Source organism: Sinocyclocheilus rhinocerous, unplaced genomic scaffold, assembly GCF_001515625.1.
Source record: "Sinocyclocheilus rhinocerous isolate Xijiao unplaced genomic scaffold, SAMN03320098_v1.1 scaffold2000, whole genome shotgun sequence".
Lineage (NCBI taxonomy): Eukaryota > Metazoa > Chordata > Actinopteri > Cypriniformes > Cyprinidae > Sinocyclocheilus > Sinocyclocheilus rhinocerous.
The window spans coordinates 56,264-78,338 of NW_015630998.1; the positions used below are offsets into that span (position 1 = coordinate 56,264).

Consider the following 22,075-nt stretch of genomic DNA (forward strand, 5'->3'; position numbering starts at 1 on the left):
ACTAGGGCTGCACGATTAATCGAATGCGATTGTCATGCGCAATTTGTTAGTAATGCCGGTTCTGTAATCAGCAGGAAATCATCATCAGCTGCTTTCAGATGGAGCAGAATTTAATACACAGAGCCGTAGTTCACTGACAAGCGATTCTGAAATCGAAGAAATCGTTCGCGATAATGACAGCTGTTTGCATAGCTTCTCAGTGAACTACCCCCTAACTACAATAGTAATAGTGATGCTTGCCCTCAAGCATGACTAATAAAGTTCCCTTCATGACTAAGAGAGATCTCTGTGATCACCCTGAATGTTGCGGCTTGTTCTTGTTTAGCAGTGTCAGATGTTATACTGGAGCAGTTTAATTCCATCTAACTGCAGTTATTGTTGTGAAACCAGGATGCACTTTGTTACCTGTCGAATTGTTATTGACTCGCAGTGAAAACCTCTACTTGCGAAAGCATCAATCATCTCCAAAAGCGAGTGATATGTGTCAGATCCCCTTTTTTAACCTGTCATGGGCAGCACTGAAACCTAAAGTGGTCTCACTGCAGGCACAGTGAAGGGTAATAATTGAAATTCCACTGACGTTCAGAGCAGATTTCTGCCATTGTAATGATTTCAGCTGCCCTGGAGACATCTGCTACCATATATTAACACAAATGAGCAGAAAAACAAAGAAAGTGTGTGCATGTGTGCGGGTGTTTGTGAGTGAGTGACGTTATACAATGATAACAACATATTATTGTGCAGATGGTGCTTGTTTTCTGTGTCTCAAAATGTATTCCTTGTGTGAAAATAATCAATGATTGCCATAAGGCAGCAATTCCATCATGATGCCTTTTTGTGATTTGAGCTCGCTGTGTCTAATTTAATTGTTCAGGTCAGCCTATATTACATGCAGTTGGTCAGTCCTCCATTTGTGGATATGATCAGGAGAGAGATTTTTTTTTATGTGCTGATTTAAAAGAATGAAATTCTTTAAAAAAAGAACCCTATTAAGGGCCCTATTAAAATAATTGTATTTTTTATTAAATTTATATATACAGTGGAGATCAAAATTAAAGAACAATTTATGACCTTGATTAATGTAAAAAATCTTGTGTAATAAAACTTGTGTTTGTTTGTTTGCTGGTTTTATTGTATTTGTTATACTTGTATTTTTGAATCGTTTTTGCCATGAAAATAGCTTAAGATGCTGACATGGCATTAAATAAAAATATACTACTACTACTATGAGCACTTGATTTTTTCAGAAATAATGTAATCTTCACCATTTAGCCTAAAATTTGAAGGACTTTTAGTTGTGGCTATACAGTGCAGTGTTTTACAAAATAACCAAGGCACTTCAACACAAACCCTTTATTTTGTGTAAAACACAGTTATCAAAATTAGAGAACAGCAATGATTGTAGCACAAAGAAAGACTACAACTAAAGTTTCTGAAGGTTACAGCAGTCAGAAATTAGTTGCTTTGAATGACTCCAGCACATCTGCGGCCACAGGACATCACTATAGTCTCTCACACTGCTCTGGTATGATCTTGGTCCAATCTTCTTCCAGTCTCTTCCACAGTTCGGTGACTGTAGTGGGTTTCTTAGCCATAACTTTGTCACCAAGGATTTTCCAGAGATTTTCAATTGGGTTTAGATCAAGACTATCGTTTTCAGCTTCAAGGAATTGCTTTACCCATTTTGTAATAGATGGGGGCATTGTCCTGCATGAAAATTGCAGGCTGATTGGGTGATAAATGCAGGGAAGGAACAGCATGTAGCCGCAGGAGGTTCTGATAAACATTTGCATTCACTCTGCCATGTAGCTGTATAAGAGGCCCAACTCCTGCTGCAGAAAACATCCGCCAAACCATGACACTTCCTCCTCCAACTTTAACTGACTTCTTTACACACTGGGTTCAGTCTTTCCCCAGTTTGGCGATGAACATAATGTTTCCCATCGTACCCAAATAAATGCTTTGGACCAAATAAAGGCCTAGCCTTTTGATTTTTCTGCTGATGAGAGGTTTGGTCACTGCAGAGTGGGCTTTCAGTCAGATGTCTCTTAAACACTATATGCCGAGACCCTCTTCAGCGTTGAAATGGCGAGCAATTCCAGCTGCAGTGTTGAACCGATTGCCCATAGAGATTCTCTGCATTATCCTGTTCTCTCGTGCATTTGTCTTTTTGTGGATAACGTGGACAGCCTTTTTGGGGGACTTGAATGAGTTATTGACATTGTAAAGATGCAATATTCTAAATCAAAGATTTGGAAAGACCAACTTCTCTTGCTATGGCCTTCATCTGGACAACCTGCTGTCGGAGGGTTTCAGTCACTTTAGAACGGCTCACCATCTTGCAATCTCAGTGAAAACTGGAAAGTAGGGCTGCCAGTTCAAATAAGGTGTGTCGGATAATTAAGGAAATTAGCACCAGGTGCCAGATTAACTCACAGTGAGGAGAGATATCTAACTGGGAGATATCTAAAAGTATTCTCTAATTTTGACCAGAGTTCTTTTTCAAATTTCTCATTTAAGTTTTTTATACTGTGCTTCAGAATATATTTAACTCATGAAATATGCTCAAAAAGACTTTTACTCCTGTTAGGATATTGGACTAAGCAGTTTACCTCGAAATTTAGGAAATTGTACGTTGTTCTATAATTTTGATCTCCACTGTATACAGTATATAATCATTTCTTAGTAAAAAAAATATTATTTTAACCAAACTGCTCAGTAATATTTGAAATGTTTTGCTCACCAAAATCAAGGTCAAGTGATGCAACCAACATGCAGAAAAAAATGATATAATTGAAAGCACCCAAAAATGACTGTATGTCAAAATCATTTAATCTTTGAAATCATTTGTTTTTTTATAACAAGGCAAGTTTAGTTCAGGCTGTAAAATGTCTTTATGTATTTAAATTATGAACTAAAATTAAAGAAAAAAAAAACGAAAAACTTTTTATTTTGTAAAATATATTAAAAAAATTAAAATAGCGATTAAGGTGTATTCAAGGTTTAAGGAAAGTACTTTTTACTTGATGGTTATATTAATATTATTTATATTAATTGTAAACATTTATTGAAAGTTTTTCAAAAGCTAATTTGTGAATACAAATAGTACATTTCTAAGAACTTGGCAGATTTTTAAAAGTTTTTTTAATTATCCTTATTATAGACATTCTTATTTATTATTCACACATGTATTTTTCGTTGTCTCTTCCTTTAGCTGCATGACAATCATCCTTTTGTTTTGAAATGGATGTAAACTTTGTGTCTTTCTTGGGTCTGTCTGCTTTTTTGTTCCCTACAGATATGGTTCTCGACCAAGGTGTGTACTTGGACAAGGAATCTATATTTCAGAATGTATTGTCTGTAGTGGTCGACCGATATATCGGCCGATATTTGGCATTTTTCAAATATCGGCATTGGCCGATGCGTTCGAGACTTTTATTTTGACAGCGCCTGAGCACACAGTGCTCACATTCTCCCTCTTGTTCGCTGTTTTTCTGTCTAATACGGATAGAAGTCTGTCTAATAATCAAATAGAACGGTTAAACAAAGGAATTAAAATGTATACAAAAAGTATTATAATGATTGCTTTTGTATTATTAGTAATAGAAAGGCAAACATTATAATACTTTCTTGTTTGCCATCAGCATTCAGCAAATATGCATGTATATCATTTAAACAAATCTTTGAATGACTAATGAGCATTTAATTTCACAAACCTTGCAAACGTAGTCGGATCCAGTTGTGAAATCTTGTGAAGTGTGCATTTGTATCCTGCATGATCGCGTGTGCTCTGTGTGACGGTCGGTCCGTGCGAATTGAATGCAGACACCGGACAGGAGGAGAGTTCAGCTTCACTGGAGACGCGCGATCGAAATTTAAAGTATAAGTATGTTTATTTAACATATTTATTTTTTAATCAATTTTCAAATAATTTCTTAAATATCAATTAAAATTAATAAAATTATATCGGCCATCGGCCACCCTGTTTTCCAAGTTATCGGCATCGGCTCTCAAAAAACCAATATCGGTCGACCACTAATTGTCTGCTAAGGGAGTGTGCTGGCGTAGTCGTGTGTTAGTGTGTTTATATGTGTGCATGTGCGTCACCTCACCTGTGAAAAAAAAACCCAATGCAGAAAAGTAGATTATGCATTATGCAAGTAAGACTCTCCTCGGTGGTCCCAAGAAGGAATTGGCTTTAGCAAAGCTGATGTTGTGTCATTTCCCAGAAAAGCTGCCGCCACAACCTGTGAGTCACCGAGTTGCTGACAAAGGAAGAGGGTTGTCCTTATCGGTGAGCGCTGACCCGTTGGGTTTACTCATTGCAGGAACTGTGAATCTAGCCACACTTGCGGGGGCAACAAATAAAGTAGGAAAACTCCAGCTTTTGTCATTTAGATGATGTGTGTGGGTGGCTGTTTAGATAGTTGGTAAGAAAGGTCTGGCACCTGTTGACCTATTGACAATGTGGTTTTGATCATAAAGGTTATATTTTATTTTTGATGAGGTGCTTAATGTGTCAGCATCATTTCATTCTGTTGCCCACATGGTTTCATATTAAATGCAGGTACATTACATTATTGTTTTGCAAAGAGACGTTGATGTCACAAATTCAGCGGCACAATTTAGAGAAGCTCATGGGCCACAAAACAGGATCTCTTTAGCCACACTCTTAATTAAAAAATGTCTGGACCATGCAGATAAGGTGATAATTATTTCCAATACACAATACGATAAATGGGCCATTTCATCTAAATGAATGAAAAATAAAATCCTAAGAACTAAGATTGTTTTTAATGCTATATGTAGGCATCATAATATTATAATGTACAATATTTAAAAAATGCATAGTTTATGCAGGTTTTCTAGAGATCACATTTAACTACAATATGGGTCAAAATCATTTCATTCTGTTGCCCACATGGTTTCCTCTCAAACCTTTTGTTGATCATTTACATGTTTTCACTCAGTTGCATGCAGGTACATTACATCATTCTTTGGCAAAAAAAACGTTGATGTCATGTCTTCTATTTCCATGTTTAATGCAGAGCTGCATGCTCAACATTGGGAAGCTCTTTAGCCACACTCTTGATTTTCTTATTGTAATTCATATGGTGTCATACCAAGTCTGGACCATACAAATGAATTCATTTAGACATTATAATACAATGCATATTCATTTTGAGGTTTGCTAAAAATTCACTTTGAACAGTGTAATTAAATGTTTAGGGTTTTTAAGTGTTTTATGATGGCAGCGTTCATCTAAATGTAAAAATAAGTAAAGAAGCATTAAAACAAACAAACACAATAATATCTGCCAATACCTAGCATGTATCAATATATCATGCATTCCTATGTGTGTTATGATCTGTGGTATAATTGTACAGTATATTTTAATATGGTTATACAATATAGAAGCATTGCAAGAAGATTACAAGAAGGTTCCATTTGTTAAATTTATTTAATGCATTAACTAACAGTGAGCAATACATTTGTTACAGTATTTACTGATCTTTGTTGACATAAGTTAATACAAATACAGCTGTTTATTATTAGCCAATGTTAGCTCAGGTTCATGAAATAACATTAACAGATACAACTTAATTGTAATAATTAGTAAATGCTGGAATCTGTAGAAAAAATAGAAATCAGTTATTTTAAATGGAAATTATATTCACAATATTACTGTTTTTACTGTATTTTTGATCAAATATTTACACTATAAGAAGATATGTTTGTGATACTTCTGTTGACGACGTCACATGGGCCACGATATAGCTAGTATTGAGTTTCGCTGCAACAAACCATGCCATTCCTAACCCTTTTACAAATAGATGCAGTTTCACATTAGTGCTGCTTGTGTGTTCGATTACAATCAATGTGTTTTTTCTGCTCAACTCTCTGAAAGGGGAAAAGCTTTCCACAAGCCATTAGGAGCTGCAGCTGGTGAGTCGTCCTCAAAATTCATGGAAAAGCAGGAAATACCCTACAATCCGGCTCACCTTGACTTGACTTTATTTGGAGGGGTGATGTAATATGTTGAAGAGAATGTACCATGAAAGCCGATTTCATTCCTGCCAAAAGTCCACCCTTGAAGATAGTGGTGAATGTCATACAACCTGAATCTGTTACAGCAATGAAAGCATCACTAAGCTGAACTAATTTGACAACATTTAACTAAATGTTTAGTTTCCCATTTGCTCTTTCTTTGGATTCCCACATGCTGTTGCTTTTTTAAAAATAAAAACCTGGGATCGTTGTTGAGCCAAGCCAAGCTGCACAAGCTTCAGCAAACGGCGGTTTGACAACGTCAGACCGATCTAGAGAGTTGGCGTCAGGCGTGTGGCATGAATGGCAGGTTGTGCGGTGGGTGCATGGGTAAGCGGACCGCTCTCGTGCTGCGTGGAGTGAGCGAGCAGATGGGCTGGAGAGCTGGCGGTTGGTGCCAGACGCAGCGAGGGCAGAGGGGTTTAGCGCGATGCTCGCCGCCATGTTGGAGGGCCACCTGCTTTTTGGCAGCACGTCAGTCCCTCGGTGCTTAAATGTGTTTATAGCAGCCGCAAGGTCAGCGTGTTTGAGTGTGTTCCTTTTTAAATGGATTTTGAGGAGCCAAGTTGGAGATGTGACAGTATCCCTCAAATCTAAAGAGATGCCCACAATGCAATGCTCCTATTGAAATGAAGACACAGTGGATGCTTTCAGATGCTGGCACAGTGATTATTTAATTAAATTGATTATTTAATTATCTTCATTAATAAAGACATTTATGCATTAGATTATCAAGCAGTAGTTCTTAAAGGCAATGCAAAATCAAAACTTTTGTTTTTATACACATTCTTGGTATGTTTATGATTCATTGGATAATTTTTTTAATATTTCATTGAAATGTAATATTTTTGCATATTTTCTGAATATTAGAATCAGCTCAAATTAGAGATTTTTTTAAATGCTCATTTAAAGTTAAAGGGGTCATATGATGCGATTTCAATTTTTCCTTTCTCTTTGGAGTGTTACAAGCTCTTGGTGCATAAAGAAGATCTATAAATTTGCAAAGACTAAAGTCTCAAATCCACAGAGATATTCTTTATAAAAGTTAAGAGTCAACCACGCCTACCTAAAAAACACTAATAATTTAAAAATGCAATCTCAAATGAATATCCTTTTTTTCATATTGTACATTATCATGTAAAATATAAATTTAAATATATAAATTATAATACGTTTAATTTATAAAAAAAAATACAATTTATAGTATACATGTAAATATATAAAATTAAATATAAACATTCTTGGTTTGTTTATTATTCAATAGTATTTTTAAAAAATGTTTTATTGAAACGTGATCTTTATTTCAGCCCATAATACAGATTTTATAAAAATATTCTTTCTGTATCATATTGGATATTAATTTGTGCATGCTCATTTTCCCATTTTTACACTTAGCGTTCGCTTAAAGTTAATCTTTAAAAACACTAATAGAAAAGTGTTGTGTAATCTTTAGCAAATCTCTCTTTCATTCTGTACATTTATAATGTTGTGATGCCTATTTGTTGATTTATTAGTGTTTTATTTTTATTAATTTTGAGAAAATAGTAGGCTTATACAATTTTTATAGTGTAGAATAAATGTGCACCTCTAATATTTTATTGGCAGATATTTTCTTTTGTCCACTGTTTAAAGGGGTCATTGGATGCTACATGCACTTTTACAAGTTGTTTGAACATAAATGTGTGTTGGCAGTGTGTGTATACAACCACCCTATAATGATAAAAATCCACCCAGTGTTTTTTTTAATCTAATAAAATCTTTACCCCTTTCTCAAATCGAGCCGATCTCAGAGACATGTCTGTGTGACGTCACAAAAACAGGCCCCGCCCACGCTAGTTTGATTAACAGTAGCGTTTCAGCACAGACTGGACTGGTGTCTTACCTTAGACCCGCCCTGAGTGAGCTGTCATCAGTCCGCCATTGTTTCACCACTGGAGCAGATGTAGACAAGAATAACTCCTAAGCGATTGAGGTGTTCTGTTGTTGGATGTAATAATGAACACTACAGAAGAAGTGAGTATAAGGTTTTTTAATGAATCTTTGCAAATCGCCTTTCCTAATAATGTGCTAATTAGCAAGTTTCACGATGAATGCGGCTAAAGTAAACAGTCTCTCAGAGAGCAGCTCGGAAGAGAGGGGCGGGGTCAGCATAGCTCATTAACATTTAAAGGAAAATGCTACAAAATGGCTTGCTCTGAAAAAAGCTGTTTTTGACAGGGTAAAAAGGTGTTTTTTACACTACCATTGAGAAATTTTAACCAAACTATGTTACAGACTTTTCATCAAGACCCTAAAGAATCATATCAACTTGTGGAAAATGGGCATCCAATGACCCCTTTAAAAAAAGTCTTATGCATATAGTATGTTTTTTAGTTTTTTCAGTATGTATAGGGTCATGAAGTGCACAAACGGTGTCACTTTTTGCATTAGTGTTGTTTTTTGTGTTCTTCCACCAAGTATCCTTCCTCAAATGGTCTCTGAGATCTTTTGGATCTTGTGTGTTTTGTGTGCTGTACACTGTGTGCTGCTCTGCCCTGCTAGTGTGCGCTAAGCATACGCCTTGGCTTGAGCTCTGGAAACTTACAGCAAACTCTTTTGTGTTTCTGTCAGGAGCCCAGGACGTTTTTTTGCGCTGACTGTTTCTGCAGAAACTCAGGGACCATGCAAGCTTCAGAAACAAAGAGGGAAAAATAAAGAGCATTGAATGAGGCTTAGAGACAGAAAAAAACCAGAGAGAGGAGGTGTGTCTGAGTTTAGATTCCCACTGAGCCAAACTCCAGTAGTAACTGGTAACTGCGTATCATCCTAAAAGAATGTCTGTGAAGCGATTAACTCTTTTCTTTTTTGCACTATTAAAAGAGTCTTTTATCAGAGGCTTTCTGGAATTAAACTTATAGGGCACAAGTTCACCCTGCATTTCTCTGCTATTTAGCCGTTTGCAGTCTTTTTGCTTGTTTTGGCAGCATCATCAGCATCAGTTTTTCATTATTACAATAAATACATGTGACAGTCGCAAATTAAAAAAATAAAAAAATAAAGAAAAAAAGATGTGTTCACAGAACAACGGCTGTTTTCTGAAGTAAATGAGAGTTGTTCTATCTTAAGGCAGAACTTGCCATCATGAGGCTAGGATTTTGTAAGTGTTTTTTCACTTTTTATCACTAGCCAGGCAAAATAAGTAATAGAAACCTAGAAAAGCAGTAACAACTCTGCACCAAGCAGCATGTTTTCCTCTCATTGATGCATTTGGATAAATGAACATAATTAGGAATGATATTTAATGATCTTCAATTATGTACCGTTATAAAATAGTAGTAAGAAAGGGCAATATTTAGCTATGCTTCACTAAAACATAAGTATTTAATAATATTAAATGGCACTTCAGTGAATGTTTTTTTTAGTAGTGAGGCAAAATTAATAATTGAATCAATGAGTTTTGAATCGATTAATAGACAGTTTGAACTGATTCATGGAAATTTATCAAACTGTTAATGTTTTATACTATTTTTTGTATTGACCGACATTGCCAAATAAAAAGGAAATGCTTGTATTAGCATGTAACGATGACTAAATCATCATTTAAGACAGTTTGATGTTTTTAAACGTATATTATATGACACCCTTGACAAAAGCTTGTCATGTCAACTCCTTTTTAACTTCAGCTGCTTTTGAAATCACATCCCATCAGCTGCAGAAAGTGCTGTTTACTCAAGACTCATCGTTTCCAGCTAGGTAATTTGACATAATCACTACAAGAGCCATCAAGAGAGAAACAGCCTCTCCGCAGCACCGCAAAGAGCATTTGGCAAAAAGAGCAAAATATAGCGATATTTGGCTTTTTTTTTTTTACAGTCAGGCACAGATTTCTTCAATTTGTATAGCTATTTTCCGTGCAAATGTTCGTAACCTTTTCGCTGGCACTTTGTACTTTGACCCTCTTGAGTTCAGGGCTTTTTCTCGCTTTGCTGATGACCGTAATTGCTCTTCTTTCTGCGGTGTCTCCGGGCGACTCGTCGATATTGTTGTGTAAAGCTGACAATTATAAATGGACAAAAAATAGACCTCATTGTCTTGCCTTTCATGTGTCAGAATATGAAAAACTGCTCTCAGATCAGCCTGTGGTTGCTGGTGACAGATTCGCTGTCTGGCATTAAAAGCTCTCCGACTCGTCTTTGAAGAGCTCCGTGGTCGCTACCTTTAGCGTTCCCTCCACTTTTATCACGCCCAGTGTGGCTTAACAATGTCTCAAGGGCAAGAGTGCACTTTGTGTCTTCAAAGACAACACCATGAGTGCCTCTCTCATCTGAAGAATGACATGAAATTAGACTGGGAGATGATGGCTGTGTTTGCTGTTGGCAGGCGGACACACTGTCTATGGCCAGTTATGATTTATTTACAGTGGACCGTTAGGAATAGAACACACTGTCTATGGCCAGTTATGATTTATTTACAGTGGACCGTTAGGAATAGAACTGCATTGTGTGACATAATGCGACAAATGTCTTATTTAAAGGGGTCATATCACAAATAATCAAAAAATTTTTTGAATTATTTTTCAGGAAAAAAATGCCATTGTGCTGTGAAATTGTCCCAAGATTATTATTTTTTTTTTATTTTTTTATAATTGAGGCAAGTGATCAGATATGCTTGGGTCAATGACTTATAAGAGTGATAAGAATGTCCACTGTTAAAAATTTGGTTTAAAACCACAAAGTAAAAGGAAAGACATCTTTTCCTTATACATATGTGTTCACATATATATTTTTTTCAAAATACATTTTAAATAATTTTAAATAATGAAATAATTTTACCTTAAATTATAATAAATAATAATAAAAATATATGTATGTACAGTATATGTATATGTGAGTATGTGTGTATATATATATATATATATATATATATATATATATATACACACACACACACACATAAAATTATAATATTTGTAATATTTGCAGAGGTCCTGTCCATCATATCACATATTTTTCTGTGTATATTGGAAAAATATAATGTAATAGAAATTATTATAGTTGTAATTTGAAAATAATAATAGCTATAATAATTTAAGATAATAAGAATAAGAATAGAAGAAATATTACTATATTATGCAAAACGATACTACTTTAATAACTTTTTTGAGGCATTTTCTCTTTATATTTTTTCATTGTAATATCAGAACAGTTTTAACCGTAATTTTAACTTGCCCCCCCCCCCCACAAACAAAAATCAAAAAAAAAAACAAAAAATTATTTAATTTTATTACAGAAATGAAAAAAAACATGCTCATAATAGAAGAGAACTCTATTCTTAAGGTATTTTTATATAGCACAAAAAACAAGCATCATCATTGTCATTGAACTTGAGAGTCATTTTCTGTAAATTTTGCAATTGGGTGGAGACACACTGAACCATGAATGTTATGTAAATCCTCTGTGATGTTGCAGCATTGGCAGAGGCATGTAAGGGGTTTTTGGGTCTCTATTATTACCATTTTTGTCTGTTTGTTAGTATTTCAAGTTAATGATGTCTCTAATTTACTAATTCACTCTGTTTATGTTGTGTTTGCAGAGTGGAGATTTTCCCTGATGAAAGGAGTCGAGCGTTCAGCTCTAGTTCACTAGGGTCACTTCCGGATGATGACAGTAAACATGGGTAAGCTGTCCTCTCTTTCTCTCCTGGTCTCACACACAGGCCTCTTCCCCCTCATAGTGTACACACTTCCTGTAAACAGTTCCTCAGAACACAGCGAAAAAAAGAGAGACACAGCTACAGAAACATGTTTAAACATATTCCTAACTTAGCCCGTCTTGGGATCATTTGTTTTTAAAGCTCTGTTGTGTTAAAACGCCTCAGCAGTTCTCACAGACGTTAAACATCAATACATAAACATCAAAAGAATATTTCTACATAAATTGCCTGTTTTTAAAAATTTGTGCATTGCACCGGGGGACATGGTAAAAATTCAACATCTGCTCTAACCATTGTAGTGAAATTATTGAAAAATTCCCCTGTGTGTTCATTTCATTGTAACATTATGGTAAAGAAAGCTAAGTAAAATGATTTACACCTTTAAAAATGTAGATTTGAACAGTTTGTCTGATATGTAATGGGTACATTAAACAGCACCGCACAGTCAAAGTTACCCATGGTAGAAACTGACAGGTTAATACTGACCTCGCAGTGCTGAAACTTACATCATGAAAGGTGATTGTGTCGCTTAGTTCCACATAATTGACTTTGCAACATGCCAGAGCGCTTTTAATGTACGCCACATTTTGAGAACAAAGAGAAGCTCAACTAAATCCTGAGGAAATGTTGCATTGTTATTGTTGTTGTATGATAACACTGGCTAATATGGTGTCATTATTATTGAGGATTACATTCAGATGAAGTTTATCAGTGAGTGTGGGTTTGTTTTCAATGGCACAGTTCACAACAACTGATTGCATGCTTGTCATTGAAAAATAATGGTCAGATCAAATTTTATAACAACTTGAACAACCTATAAACACATCTTTGTGATAAAAATTTCATACAAACTGTTTGCCAGATTGTCACTGTGTGATTAATTGAAATGTACTCCTGTCATTTGAATACTCTTGACGTTGTGGCTGTTTTGACAGATGGCGGTCTCCAAAATGGACCCGGACAGCACAAGAACTCACAAGGTTTGTCATTTTTTAGACTCGTTTTATATGCATTAATATGTACTACTGAAAACTGAGGATTCCAAAGAGGTGTCAGTGTCAATGTGAAGTGTGCAGTGACCTTGTCTTCAAAGGCCACGATAATGAGATAATGGCACAGTTACCACAGCAAAAAGCAAACACAAAACACACCTCTGAAACTGTTACATCATCTGCATTATTCTCTCGTTGAACATTAACTCTGTTTCAATAGGGCACAACTGTACAAGGTGAGTCTTACGGTGGAGCGTGTGTTGCTCTAATCTTGTTGAATGCTTTAGTGGTGATGTGTGGTGCAGCGCTGGGGAAATCCCCTCTGTGTCTTCATTGACTTCAGCTCTGATCACATCAGAGGCTTCTTCCAGCTCGCCCTGGCAGCAGAACATCAGTACAAACACACAATCACGCAACAACCCGGAGAAACCTTTTCCACATGTGGAGCTCTTGATTCATGATGTCAAAGACAGATGAAGTAACATTACATTAAAGCCTGTCAGTATTAATACAAACAAAAGATTGTGAGTTTATATTTACAGTTGGATGTGTAGTTCTTCATGGTGGTGTTCATGGGAAGTTTTGGTAGAGAGACCTTGGCTAATTTTAGTGTCTGTGTACAAAGTATAATATGTGTATACATCAGTGTTTGTGGGAGGCTGGCTTTGGATTGAGTGATGTCATTGATTTGCACTTCTGGGTTGTGTTGTATGGTTGTTTTGTTTAGATAGATGTGTTTTTCTCTCACAGCTGGCCTCTTTGTGTGTGAGAAAATGTGACACTTTTCTCTAGCTCACTTCCTTTAAACTTTGTTCGTACTTTTGTTCCTTTTCATCTTCTTGACATGATCGTCTGTCATCATGCCAAGTCAGTGTTCTCTGAGAAATATAATGGAAACATTGTCACTCAACCAGTCTCAAGGATTTCTGCCAGACTGCCATGGTGTTATCACAGTGAATCATCTTATCTTCATATCAGTATGAAGTAATAGAGGGACGACGATCCTCTTTCAATTGCGTCATTCCCGCCGGAGCACCACTTTACACTGTTTACAGATGATACAAAAGCTCAAACCGCAAACACATAATCGCGAGCAGAGTTTTTGTGCTTCTGATATATTCTATTACATTTTATTTGACTAGATTCTATTCAGTTTAATCAAGATTCTGTTTGATTCAGTTAAAGTCTGTTCTAGTACATTCTATTCATGATCCTATTCAGTTTAGTAAAGACTGTTCTGTTTTACTTGATTAGATTCTATGAAATTTAATTAATATTCTATTCAGTTTAGTAAAGATTCGGTTCAATTAACTTATATTCTAGTCAGTTACATTCTAGTCAGTTACATTCTATTCACGACAATTCTATTTCAAGATTCCATTCAGTTCAGTAAAGATTCTGTTTGATAAATTCACAGTTACATTCTATTCAAGACTATTTGATTTGATAAGATTCTATTCATTCTACTCTGTTCTGTTTTATTTGATTAAATTCTATGCAATTTAATTAAGATTCTTTTTATTTTGGTTATGTTCTAATCAGATTATATTTTATTATTTTCTATTCTATTAGATTAATTTAATTAAGATTCTATTTGCGGCGTTTCCACAAATGGAAAAGCAGTTATTATGAGCTGTATTTGTCCAGTCAGTGTTATTAACCTCAAAAGTACAGTATAAAATCTCAAAACCTGACTAATGCAAATATATGAACATTGTGAAATATGAAACATGATAATCAAGGATTATGTTTTTCAGGGTAAAGAATGACTTTGGGTTAACAATTTCAGTTATAAAAAGCTATAAAAAGTATAGCAAGTATAAAATTCTATTATAGTCTAGTCTTGTGTTTTCTGTTCGATTTGATTACGATTCTGTTTGTGGGATTTCCACACATTGGTAAGCAGTTATTAGGTTATGATCTGAATTTGTCAGTGTTATTAACCTCATAAATATGCTAATGAAAATGTTAACTCAGGGTTTACAAAAGTACAGTATGAAATCTTGAACCCCCGAGTACCCAGGATTAATAATTAACCCAGCATAATGCATGATCAGTGTGACATGTAATCCAGGATTTTGTTATCTAGGGTTAAGAATCACCACAATTTCATTTGATTTTAATTTACATTACATGCATTCTATTCTATTCTATGCAATCCTTTTGCATGTACAACATGAAACTGACACACTCAATACTGCATTTGTGTAGTTTCTCATGTCTTCTGCAGGGCAGATGGCAGACTCACTAGATCTGAAGCTTGCAGCAGATGGAGGTGTTCTGCATTCTTGTTATATTTCTTCCATTAAATTATAAGATAAAATCCTAGCTCAGTGATTAATAAACCATAACATAATGGCACATATTATTATCTTACCTCAACACCACTATGCTCATGCTTTCTGTTTTAAGTTACTTGCATCATACTCTAAAAATAGCCTGCATGCAAAAGAGTGACCACACTCTTAGAAGAGTTAATAGTTTTTTTTTCTTTTGTACCTGCAGGTGTTGTTGAGCAAAGCCAGAGCGGCTAGCTTATCACTCTTCCGTGTACTGAATGAAGTGAGCATGCCGTTGTGTATTGCGTCACTGAGGGTTTAACATTTACGCATGATTTGGTGTTTCTGACCACTTGCAGATATCGACTGAAGACACTTCTGTAGGTGCTCAGTGGGCAGAAAGGTTGAAGGCAGCACTTTCTCATGACTAACGGGTCGGTAGAGGTGCTACAGTGGCTCTTTGGGTTAAATTGTGGGATTATTATGGGGCAAATTCACTAAGAATGAAATACGCCTCCTGAATGTGCCATGAGTTGTGTTCCTTTAGTAATTAGGCAAATAAAAAAAAAAATCATGCAACTCATCACTTTTTCATCTAAATTCTTTGAAGCATTTGTTATAAATTCACTTAATGCGTTCATTTATATTTCTATATTTTATTTATATTTGTGTATTACATTTTATTTTATCTTTTATCTTTTATATTTTTATAACCTTTGGTCAGGATATAGAATAACATTCAAAACCGCATTTATGTTAACTAATGTAGTTAACTAATGATAACAAATAGAACTTTATTGTAAAGTGTTACCTTAAATTGGTTTATAGGTAAAACTTTGTAATGTTGCATGCAAAAGTGGCATAACTGTTTAGTGAATTCCCCCATCAGTGTTTCAAGATCAATAGCTTCTGAAAAGTATTTTTCTGAGGTTGTTTTGCAGAAGCTGAAGCACTTTAGTGTGGCAATATTAAAATAGAAATGGGGTCAGATGGAGAAAGAAAGTGTGTGTGTTGTGAACCCTTTCTGAACCCTGTCTAATGGTGGATGCCACTGTGGAAGAACAGCTGCGGAGTGAGACTTGCGCTGGTGTCAGAATCAAAGATCGCCCCCAGACTCCATCTGCCTCAGCCTCGCCCAGCACTCCTCTGCCCCACAATGCCCTCTCTGCCTCCCCTGGGATGCAATAAAACCCCTCAAATACACCACTGTCATTTGCTGCACATGACCCACCCTTACTGCTTGAAATCTGGGTCCAGCACCAGCCAGTAATAATGTTGTTAGCTTGTTTGGAATGGAATAGTTTGGCCAGAAATAAAAATGTTCAGAAAGTTCAGAGTGCTGTTCTTTCTGCACTAAAAATAAATGGCTCCAAAAATGATTTAAAAAGACCATTAAAATATCATAGAAGTGGTCCAAAGAACTCATGTGCTGTTTTTCTCTGTCACACAAAACGTTCATATTATTTAATAATTATTAATAATTATTTAATAATTATTTTAATGATATTTTTAGGTGTTTTTTTGTCGTTTTTGCAGCTTGATTTCCTCATTATCAAAAGCAGTCTGAACATTCTGCAAATTATCTTCTTTTGTGTTCATTGACATGAAAGCAAAATGCACCTTATTAGCTTTCTTAATGCTTAATTTCTTAAAATTAATCATTTTACAAAGTCTTTATAAAAATAATTAATCCTTCTCTGAAACAACATTATTTTTCTGCTGACATCACGTAGTCTATGCGGGCTATTGGATGATGTTAATAGTCAAATAGCTGCTGTATAGTTAGTTATTGGTATAAATGGATAGTTCAACCAAAAATTAAACTTGTCATAATTTACTCACCCTCGTGTTGTTCCAAACCTGTATGAGCTTCTTTCTTCTGCTTGAATATAAAACAAGATATTTTGAAGAAATGGAAAAAATAGTATGGAAGTCAGTGGGGACTAAAAACTGTTCAGTTATTCGCATTTTTCAAAATCTTTTGTGTTCAGTAGAAGAAAGAAGCTCATACAGGTTTGGAACAACTTGAGGGTGAGTATATGATGACAGAATTTCCTTTTTTGGATGCAAAACAAACTCACATTCAGTCTGACTGCAGTATGATATAAAACACCCACATTTAAAAATATTTGAAGTCTATTTTTTTCTCATCACATATCCTGTTTAAATGTCACATTATGGTAGTAAAATGGGCTGCAAATACAACCTTTAAAGTGATAGTTCACCTTCAGTTGCTGGTCCCCATTGACTTCCATAGTATGTAAAAAAAAACAATATGCAAGTCAATGGGGACCATCAACTGAAGGTGAACGATCCCTTTAAGTTGAGACTAGCTAATTTTTAATGATTTGTTCATCATAGTGGTTGTAAAAGCAGATCTGCATGTTTTGTAAATGTACCACCAGTCCTGGCACTCTTCCTTACCTTTTTAATAAAGATCAATTACTATGATTAAGAATGACATGATGTCTGTTGAGTTAAGGCCTGTTTATGCCAAGAACGATAACTGCAAATACAGGTGCATCTCAATAAATTAGAATGTCATGGAAAAGTTCATTTATTTCAGTAATTCAACTCAAATTGTGAAACTCGTGTATTAAATAAATTCAATGCACACAGACTGAAGTAGTTTAAGTCTTTGGTTCTTTTAATTGTGATGATTTTGGCTCACATGCATTGAATTTATTTAATACACGAGTTTCACAATTTGAGTTGAATTACTGAAATAAATGAACTTTTCCACGACATTCTAATTTATTGAGATGCACCTGTATATAGTTTTAAGAATCATTTTAAATACAAAAGAGAAAAAAATAGCAGAGTCCACAATAATGTAAATAATACAGGGGAACAATGTTGTTGGAATCACGTTCAGGATGCTTTTTTCCAGCCAATCAGAATCCATCTTGCTTTAAAGAGTTTGAGCATTCAAAGGGACAGACCTATAATGCATTGGTGCGGACACAAATATAGTTATAGGTCATGGTATGAATGGGCCTGTGTAGGTAAAGACTAATTCAAAGAAATAGCACATTCATCATTTACTCGTCATCATATTGTAGGATAAATGCAAACAGACTTACCAAATTTAAAAGGCTTCATTTCTAAGATCTGTGGATAAATAGAGCAAATAATTTGGCACATAGGCACCTGAGATTAACAATAGCTCTTTTCTCTTTCCCACTATCTCCTCCGCATGATAGCAGAGGTGATTGACCTTCCACTCAGACTGTAATTACAAGACACGCTTAATTGGCCCCATTAGGGCCCCTTGATATGCTAATGTCTGACACGCTCATTTGCATGATTGCTCCCCAGCATTTCCCTTTCGATGATGGCTGAGTTTGTGGACTATTTTAATGTTTCACAGGCTGCCTCTGGTGTTCATATTCTTGTGTTTTTCTTGCCGCAGTTGTTCTTCATGTGATCCCATTATGAATTCAAGACACACATGAGCTGCTTCAATACGTTCTTTGCAGAAACCGTCCCGTGTCCTTCTGATAAAGCATTGAGGCTTTTATCCGACGTACTGTAAATAAAAGTTTCCCGTTAATTGTTGGGGTAAAAAAGAAAGCCCGTTAGCTTTCGCTTTGCAAAGGGCATGTTAAAACAAAACCTCTTTGTTTTCCAAATTTCTTGGTTGATTTTTCAGTTGAGTGACTCTTTGAAGCTCAGACTTGCTGTAATCTTGTTTAGTGTTTGTTGCATTATTAAAATTCTCTTTCACACTAACGCTGCGCTTGTCATGCCGAGAGTTTAATGCATCAGAGCAGAACAAGCCCACCAATGGGACCAAACCTTTAGTGCTAATATAAAGTGATCTCTTGTGTCTGGCCACGTGTCCGTCCCTGTGTGCTCGCTCTCTCTCTGTGGCCTTTTGGTTTACATCATTGGCCGCACTACAGAAAGAGGAGCACTTCTGCACTATTATGGAAATATGTCTGTCTGTGTCTGCAGTGATGGAAAACCCCTGATAGAATCTCAAAAGGAAACAGTGGGTCGGTTTGTGTGCTTCACACTGCGTGAACATCGAGTGCCGTTCTGCTGTTTTGAATGACATCTTGGTATTCAAATGAAATGACAGATATAAATGAGAATATGATCCAAACAGGACCTTTCTATTATAGTCGTTCAAAACTCAAGAACTGCTCGAGATGAGTGTGTGAAAGACACCTTATTTGCACTTGGCTCTAAAATAGATGATTTCAACTTTCCTAGAGCTCGTGAACATGGTGTTAAGTAGATTTTCTGAATTGTAAGTGAATCTTATCAAGCAACAGTCTATTTAAATCATATTTTAGTGCTGTTTTTTAAGGCAAGCATCAATATTTTTGTTCATACGTTTGTTAAAAAAAATCTTAGACTTGCAGTACATTTAAAGGGATAGTTCACCCAAAAATGAAAATTCTGTCATTATTTACTCACCCTCATGTCATTCCAAACCTGTAAGAACTTCGTTCATCTTTGGAACACAAATTAAGATATTTTTGATGAAATCAAAATACAAACGCATGCGTCATGGTACTCTCATGAACACGCGTCAAAGACTGATACGGAAAAGAAGAAATTGTTTAATAAAGTCGTTATTTTTGTTTTCATTGCACACAAAAAAGTGTTTTCGTAACTTCATAAAATTAAGGTTGAACCACTAATGTAACATGGACTATTTTAGCAATGTCCTTACTACCTTTCTGGGCCTTGATTGTGTCAGTTGCGTTGCTCTCTATGCAGGGTCAGAAAGCTCTCAGATTTCATCAAAAATATCTTAACTTTTGTTCTGAAGATGAACGAAGGTCTTAAAGGTTTGGATCGATGTGAGGGTGAGTAACTAATGACAGAATTTTCATTTTTGGGTGAACTATCCCTTTAAGGAGGAACCCGAGTCTAGAGACCACAATATAATTTAGCTTGAGGGTGGACTGTGTTGACATGGACCAGTGAACAAACAACTAGAACACTGTTGAACCAGCTAAAAATACGTCAAAGACACCTTAGCAACTGCATAGCAATGTGCAAAAAACACCCAGAAAACCCTAGCATAAACTTGTCTTTGTTCCTTCCAGATGATGAAGAGGCGCTCACCTCCATAATGAAGGACCTGGCAGCTTTACGCTTCTGTTGCCAGCTCAAGAGTAACAACAGCAACAAGCCCAAGAGCAGAACCCCGTCCTACAGACAGGTAATTACCCACAGTGCACCACTCAGCAGCAGCTAGGCATGTGCAAAGCTGTGTTTTCAAAAGCAACTAGTCAGAAGGTTGTCTGAACGATCCATCGACTAATAAGTCTTAAAGTAACCTGAATAATTTTGTTGAAGTACAAAACACACTGTTGGAATTATTGTTAAATTAACCTTAGGAATACAATGGTGCAAGACACTCATGATAAAAAAGATGCCATATCGCGATATCAATGATATAGCGACGCGATGACGTATGGCGCATTTACGTTCCCTAGTGCGCACAACAACATCACAAACCCAATAGGTGTGTTCAACTTGAGGCAGCACTGCGCAGACTGATCGATCGGTGTATGACATCAAAAAACATCACGGTTGTGACATATTTGCTAAAGATGTCCATTCATTCATCCATTTATAAATTTTATATTAATGAACTGCAAAGCTAAATAAACAAATAAATAAAAAAATAAACTATTGCTATAATAATAATAACATAAACAGGATTATTATAGTAAACTAAATCTGAGACTAAAATTAAAACCGTTAAAAAAAATGTCTTTACTTGAAATAAAATAAACGTTAACTGAAATAAAATCTAAAAAATTTTCAGTTCAAAAGACATTTCAATTTCTTTTATTGTTTTATTTAATTTAATGAAAATGAACTGCAGGCGATAATATTAAAATAATGTTATAAAATATTATGTTTATTTATTTATAAGTTTTATTAATGTTTTTATTGCCCGATTGCTTGATTTATTTATGTATTTACGTATTTATTTATAATAATGAACGGCAAAACAGAAATTCAGAAAAACAACAATGTAAAACCTTTCAATAGCACTAGCTCACTAGAGTTTTGAGGTAACCTTCAACCTGACCTGATATAATCCCAGCCAGAGTTGCATTGTTAGTGATACAGTTTTAAACAGGATACAGCTGAGAGAGGCACTACTGTTAACATTTAACATCCGCTCCGTGTGTACTGTACAGCATAAAACACCAGTATCCTTGTAGTTTTCTTTCATTGCCTGAATTCTCACTACAATGCTGTCACTCCACACCGGACGCCAGTCAGACCTCAAGATAAATGGCTGATAAATGGCTGGCATGCACTCCGTACACACACACACACACACACACTCTTTTTGTTTCCGTCTAACTCGCTCTTGGTTGCTCTTTCTCACACTTCCACCTCTCATTTTTTTGTCACATACACCAAATGCCAGAAGCAACTTTCCCAACTAAGTAACCAAATAGGGCTGGGCGGTATGACGGTATATATCGTTACCACAGTATAAATTGTCAACCGTAACAGATTTTTTTATTCTGTGTATAACGCAAATAAGTGGGCGTGGTTAACTCACGTGCAGCGAGCGTGAGACTGAGATGCTGCCATTTGTCAAAGACACATGGCGAAATTGACATTCAATTTTCTAAAGGGTTGTTAAAATGTAAAATTGTCGGGATAAAGGTGCAGCAATCAACCGCGAGAGCAGTGCAGCAGCCGGACAGTTTAGAGGAGCGCACAGACTCACAACGGAGGAAGCGTTATGAATTAAGCTTAGTTGACTACCTCCGCCTCTTATGTACAGTTAATTTTTACACATGAGAATCACATTCAGTGTGAACGCGCAAGCGGTTGGCGTGGTAATGAACAACCTGCTTGCTAAAGCGAATGTACATAAGTCAAATAATGACGCGGTTATAAGGTGAGTATAATTTAAACTACTTAGTCAGCAGTACTAACAGTAGTTGATGTTCAGTTTGCATACTGTTGTTCTCCGAGTCACTGTTGATCTCTTTCCTCTCTTGAATAAAGCTCCAGGTGAAGGGTTGCCAGTTATCACAAAAAGAGCTAAACAAGCCCCTTAAAAATGCAGTA

General features: G+C 35.8%; 1 protein-coding gene across 1 annotated transcript in view; it reads left to right on the top strand.

Moving 5' to 3' along the window:
• LOC107741004 (mitogen-activated protein kinase kinase kinase 3-like) overlaps nucleotides 1-22,075 on the top strand; it is a 60,736-nt gene that overhangs the window by 2,317 nt on the left and 36,344 nt on the right. Inside the window, exons 2-4 of the mRNA XM_016553579.1 lie at nucleotides 11,620-11,703; nucleotides 12,675-12,719; nucleotides 20,074-20,189. Of these exons, the coding sequence (XP_016409065.1) occupies nucleotides 11,685-11,703; nucleotides 12,675-12,719; nucleotides 20,074-20,189 (180 nt within the window). The 5' untranslated portion in view covers nucleotides 11,620-11,684. The remainder of the gene's footprint in view (nucleotides 1-11,619; nucleotides 11,704-12,674; nucleotides 12,720-20,073; nucleotides 20,190-22,075) is intronic.